This window comes from Scyliorhinus canicula, chromosome 24 (genome assembly GCF_902713615.1).
Source record: "Scyliorhinus canicula chromosome 24, sScyCan1.1, whole genome shotgun sequence".
Classification (NCBI taxonomy): Eukaryota; Metazoa; Chordata; class Chondrichthyes; order Carcharhiniformes; family Scyliorhinidae; genus Scyliorhinus; species Scyliorhinus canicula.
Genome location: NC_052169.1, coordinates 25,273,483 through 25,279,482, shown reverse-complemented (window position 1 = coordinate 25,279,482; position 6,000 = coordinate 25,273,483). Strand labels below are relative to the sequence as shown.

The window sequence follows — 6,000 nt, the reverse complement described above, 5'->3', positions numbered from 1 at the left end:
CTTGCAGGGCAGCGGAGGGGGAAGAGTGCGTCGCTTGGAGACGCCGGCCCGACGATCAGTGGGCACCGATCGCGGGCCAGTCCCCTCCCGAGCATGGCTGTGGTGCTCACTCCCCTCTCCGCCCCCCACAAGTCACAAACGAAGCTTTGGTGCCCATGTTCACAACGGCAGCGACCAGGTGTGGTTGCCGCCGGCGTGAACAGGTTGGGAACATCAGGCCGCTCGGCCCATCCGGGCCGGAGAATCGCCGGGTGTGGGAGAATCGCAGGGGGTGGGAGAATCGCAGGGGGTGGCAGGGTGGCGTGTCGTGAGTCGCCCGGCCCTCCCGCGATTCTCCCACCTGGCGTGGGGAGCGGAGAATCGCGCCCATTGTTCTGCTTCTTCTGCTCTGCCCAATCTCAAGGTAATTTGGGATCAGGGGGCAGTTCTTTAATTTCTCTCTCCAGGTGCATGTCTCAGCAATATTTGTGTTCTACTTCATAGAACCACAAATCCCTACAGTGCAGAAGGAGGCCATTCAACCCATCGAGTCTGCACTGTCCCTCTGAAAGAGCACCCTTCCTAGACCCACTCCCAGCCCTATCCCGGACCCTCACCAAACCTGCACATCTTTACACTGTGAGTAGAAACCAGAGCACCCGGAGGAGACCCACGCAGACATGGGGGGGGGGGCGGGGGGGGGGGGGGGGGACATACAGACAGTCAGCCATGGCAGGATGTGATGCCCTCAATTACAACTCGAGAGAGATGGTTGGTAATACAAAGGGTTTAATTAGCAGAGAACCAGACAGCTACCGAGAAGTGTGACACTACCCACTGAACATTACCTTATATATGGCTCCCTGGGGGGGAGGGGGGGGGGGGTGTGTGTGTGTGTGTGGAGCCGGAGGCGGAGTCCCCCAGGGTTCCAAACCCGGTCTTAAAGGGATCATTACATTAAAGGTGCAGTAACCGTGGGCAGCACGGTAGCATAGTGGTTAGCATAAATGCTTCACAGCTCCAGGGTCCCAGGTTCGATTCCCGGCTGGGTCACTGTCTTTGCGAAGTCTGCACGTCCTCCTCGTGTGTGCGTGGGTTTCCTCCGGGTGCTCCGGTTTCCTCCCACAGTCCAAAGATGTGCGGGTTAGGTGGATTGGCCATGCTAAATTGCCCGTAGTGTCCTAATAAAGTAAGGTTAAGGGGGGGGTTATTGGGTTACGGGTATAGGGTGGATACATGGGTTTGAGTAGGGTAATTATGGCTCGGCACAACATCGAGGGCCGAAGGGCCTGTTCTGTGCTGTACTGTTCTATGTTCTAACCATTCATCACACAGGAGTTGAACTCGGGTCCCTGGCGTTGTTAGGCAGCAGTGGACAGACTTATGTTTGGGGGTGGAGAAAGACTCCTGGGCAATAAAATGGGTGCAAAGGTGACAGAACACGAAAGCACAAGAGATAGGAGCGGAGTAAACCACATAGCCCGTCTAGTCTGCACCAACATTCAGTAAAATCATGGCTAATCTGGGCTCCAGCCTCCACTTTCCCCCCCACTCCCCATATCCCCTGATTCTGTCTACCCTCAGCCTTAAATGCCGTCAACGATGGAACAAGCGCAACCCTCTGGGATAGACATTTACTCAAGATTTGCAACCATTGGAGTGCAGAAATCTCTCCTCATCTCAGTCCCAAGTAATCGACCCCGTATCTTGAGACCCTGTCCCATGTTCCAGGCAGAAGAAAACGTTCTTGTCTCATTACCGAGCTCAACATTTCTTAAGCAGGGACGTAAGAGGGTGAAGGTGTTGCCGTGACTAAGATTTCTGTTTGGATTACCTCTTCATCTGGGAGCTAGCTGTCAGGTGTCCCGCATCACAACACTTCAAAATAACTTGCTAAGCTGTAGCAGGTTTTGGGGTGCCCTGGTGTTGTGAAGGATTCTATGTAAATGCAAAGCTTTGCTGCCTCTTTCTTTCCCTGGTCATTTTAAAAGTGAATCCCAAACCTCTGCCTTTCTTTTCTCCAGCCATGATATCATGAATGTGTCCAAACTAACGTTTCTTAGATGGTCAGAGGCGTGTGTACTCGAGGGCTGTGTGTGTGTACAGGAAGTGTGTGTACACAGGGACAGTGTATGTACTCAAGGACAGTGTGTCTGTACACAGGGTCATTCTGTGTATACCTAGGGACAATATGAAAACTGGGGCAGTGTGTGTGTCAACAGGGACAGTGTGTGTACACAGGGACAGTTGTGTGTGTACACAAGGACAGTGTGTGTAACAGTGATAGTCTATACACAGGAACAGTGTGTACACAGGACAGTGTGCATATGGGTGTACACACTGGGACAGTTTGTGTGTATACCCAGGGTCAGTGTGTGTGTATACAGAGACAGTGTGTGTATGCAGGGACAGTGTATGTGTGTGTGTGTGTGTGTGTATATACAGAGGGGCAATATGTACCCAGGATCAGTGTGTGTACACAGGGACAATGTGTGTGTATACACAAGGTCAGTGTCTACACAGGGTCAGTGTGTGTGTATATACACAGGGACAGTGTGTGTATACACAGGGTCAGTGTCTACACAGGTCTGTGTGTGTGTATATACAGGGACAGTGTGTACCCAGGGTCAGTGTGTGTGTGTATATATACACAGGGTCAGTGTGTGTGTGTACACAGGGTCAGTGTGTGTGTATACACAGGGTCAGTGTGTGTATATACATAGGGTCAGTTTGTGTGTGTATATATACACAGGGCCAATGTGTGTGTTTATATACACAGGGTCAGTGTGTGTGTGTACACAGGGTCAGTGTGTGTGTATACACAGGGTCAGTGTGTGTGTGTATACAGTGTGAGTGTGTATACACAGGGTCATGTGGACACAGGGTCAGTGTGTGTATATAGACAGGGTCAGTGTGTGTGTATACACAGAGTCATGTGGACACAGGGACAGTGTATGTGTATACACAGGGTCAGTGTGTGTGTATATACAGAGGCACAGTGTGTGTATATACATAGGGTCAGTGTGTGTGTCTATACACAGGGACAGTGTGCACACAGGGTCAGTGTGTGTGTATACAAAGGGTCAGTGTGCACACAGGGTCAGTGTGAGTGTGTATACACAGGGTCAGCGTGTGTGTATACACAGTGTGAATGTGTATACACAGGGTCATGTGGACACAGGGTCAGTGTGTGTGTATACACAGGGTCATGTGGACACAGGGACAGTGTGTGAGTATACACAGGGTCAGTGTGTGTGTATATACACAGGGACAGTGTGCACACAGGGTCAGTGTGTGTGTATACACAGGGACAGTGTGCACACAGGGTCAGTGTGTGTATACAGAGGGACGGTGTTCACACAGGGTCAGTGTGTGTGTATACACAGCGACGGTGTGCACACAGGGTCAGTGTGTGTGTATACACAGGGTCAGTGTGCACACAGGGTCAGTGTGTGTATATACACAGGGTCATGTGGACACAGGGACAGTGTGTGTGTATACACAGGGTCAGTGTGTGTGTATGTACAGAGGCACAGTGTGTGTATATACATAGGGGCAGTGTGTGTGTGTCTATACACAGGGACAGTGTGCCCACAGGGTCAGTGTGTGTGTATACACAGGGACAGTGTGTGTATACACAGGGTCAGTGTGTCCACAGGGTCAGTGTGTGTGTATATACAGGGTCAATGTGCACACAGGGTCAGTGTGTGTGTATATACACAGTGTCAGTGTGCACACAGGGTCAGTGTGTGTGTATACACAGGGTCAGTGTGCACACAGGGTCAGTGTGTGTGTATATATACACAGGGTCATGTGGACATGGACAGTGTGTGTGTATACACAGGGTCAGTGTGCACACAGGGTCAGTGTGTGTGTATATATACACAGGGTCATGTGGACATGGACAGTGTGTGTGTATACACAGGGTCAGTGTGTGTATATACACAGGGACAGTGTGTACACAGGGTCAGTGTGTGTGTATACACAGGGACAGTGTGCACACAGGGTCAGTCTGCACACAGGGTCAGTGTGAGTGTGTATACACAGGGACAGTGTGCACACAGGGTCAGTGTGAGTGTGTATACACAGGGACAGTGTGTACACAGGGTCAGTGTGTGTGTATACACAGGGACAGTGTGTACACAGGGTCAGTGTGAGCGTGTATACACAGGGACAGTGTGTACACAGGGTCAGTGTATGTGTATACACAGGGACAGTGTGTACACAGGGTCAGTGTGTATATACACAGGGACAGTGTGCACACAGGCAGTGCAGCCTGTTGCAGGCGGTGTTGTGTTGCCTCCTCCGGGCCGGAGGTGGCGCTGTCTGTGGCCCAGTGGCGGCGGTGCTGGTCCGGCTCCGGGATGGTGTTCGAGGCGCTGGTGGCCGAGCTCCTCAACCGGGGCCTGGGGGACTATGTGGAGAATCTGGACAAATCGCAGCTCAAACTGGGCATCTGGGGAGGTAAGGAGCCGGGGCCGGGGCCGGGGGCTGGAACCCGTCTCCCAGTGCCGAGTTTCCATTAAACCGCAAGCTGCCGGTTACCACCCCCGCCCCCCCCCCCCCGAGAAAAAAATACCCCCCCCCCCCCCCATGGACCCACTCTCTCCCCCCCCCCCCCCGGCCATGGACCCCTCTTCCCCCCCCTCCCCCAATGAACCCCTCTTCCCCCCCCCAATGGACCCCTCCCCCCCCATGGACCCCACTCCCCCCCCATGGACCCCACTCCCCCCCCCCCCATGGACCCCACTCCCCCCCCCCCATGGACCCCACTCCCCCCCCCCCATGGACCCCACTCCCCCCCCCCCCATGGACCCCACTCCCCCCCCCCCATGGACCCCACCTCCCCCCCCCCATGGACCCCACTCCCCCCCCCATGGACCCACTCCCCCCCCCCAATGGACCCCACTCCCCCCCCCAATGGACCCCACTCCCCCACCCCCAATGGACCCCACTCCCCCACCCCAATGGACCCCACTCCCCCACCCCCAATGGACCCCACTCCCCCACCCCCAATGGACCCCACTCCCCCACCCCCAATGGACCCCACTCCCCCACCCCCAATGGACCCCACTCCCCCACCCCCAATGGACCCCACTCCCCCACCCCCAATGGACCCACTCCCCCAATGGACCCCACTCCCCCTCCAATGGACCCCACTCCCCCACCCCCAATGGACCCCACTCCCCCACCCCAATGGACCCCACTCCCCCCCCCCCCCCCCCAATGGACCCCACTCCCCCACCCCCAATGGACCCCACTCCCCCACCCCCAATGGACCCCACTCCCACCCCCCCCATGGACCCCACTCCCACCCCCCCATGGACCCCACTCCCACCCCCCCCATGGACCCCACTCCCACCCCCCCCCATGGACCCCACTCCCACCCCCCCCATGGACCCCACTCCCACCCCCCCCATGGACCCCACTCCCACCCCCCCCATGGACCCCACTCCCACCCCCCCCATGGACCCCACTCCCACCCCCCCCCATGGACCCCACTCCCACCCCCCCCATGGACCCCACTCCCACCCCCCCATGGACCCCACTCCCACCCCCCCCATGGACCCCACTCCCACCCCCCCCATGGACCCCACTCCCACCCCCCCCATGGACCCCACTCCCACCATGGACCCCACTCCCACCATGGACCCCACTCCCACCCCCCCATGGACCCCACTCCCACCCCCCCCATGGACCCCACTCCCACCCCCCCCATGGACCCCACTCCCACCCCCCCCATGGACCCCACTCCCACCCCCCCATGGACCCCACTCCCACCCCCCATGGACCCCACTCCCACCCCCCCATGGACCCCACTCCCACCCCCCACATGTACCCCACTCCCACACCCCACATGTACCCCACTCCCACCCCCACATGTACCCCACTCCCACCCCCCCCATGTACCCCCTCCCCCCCCCCACATGTACCCACTCCCACCCCCACATGTACCCCACTCCCACCCAGACATGTACCCCACTCCCACCCCCCACATGTACCCCACTCCCACCCCCACAT

General features: G+C 57.1%; 1 protein-coding gene across 7 annotated transcripts in view; it reads left to right on the top strand.

Moving 5' to 3' along the window:
• Window positions 1-4,291: 4,291 nt before the first annotated feature.
• The window catches only part of vps13c (vacuolar protein sorting 13 homolog C), a 368,173-nt gene continuing 366,464 nt past the window's right edge, over window positions 4,292-6,000 (top strand). For all 7 annotated transcript variants that reach the window (XR_005458698.1, XR_005458696.1, XR_005458697.1 and 4 more), the window contains exon 1: window positions 4,292-4,443. Coding sequence is in view for 4 of the 7 variants with exons in the window: in XM_038784422.1 (XP_038640350.1) it covers window positions 4,344-4,443 (100 nt within the window). In the remaining 3 variants the exon portion in view is untranslated. The remainder of the gene's footprint in view (window positions 4,444-6,000) is intronic.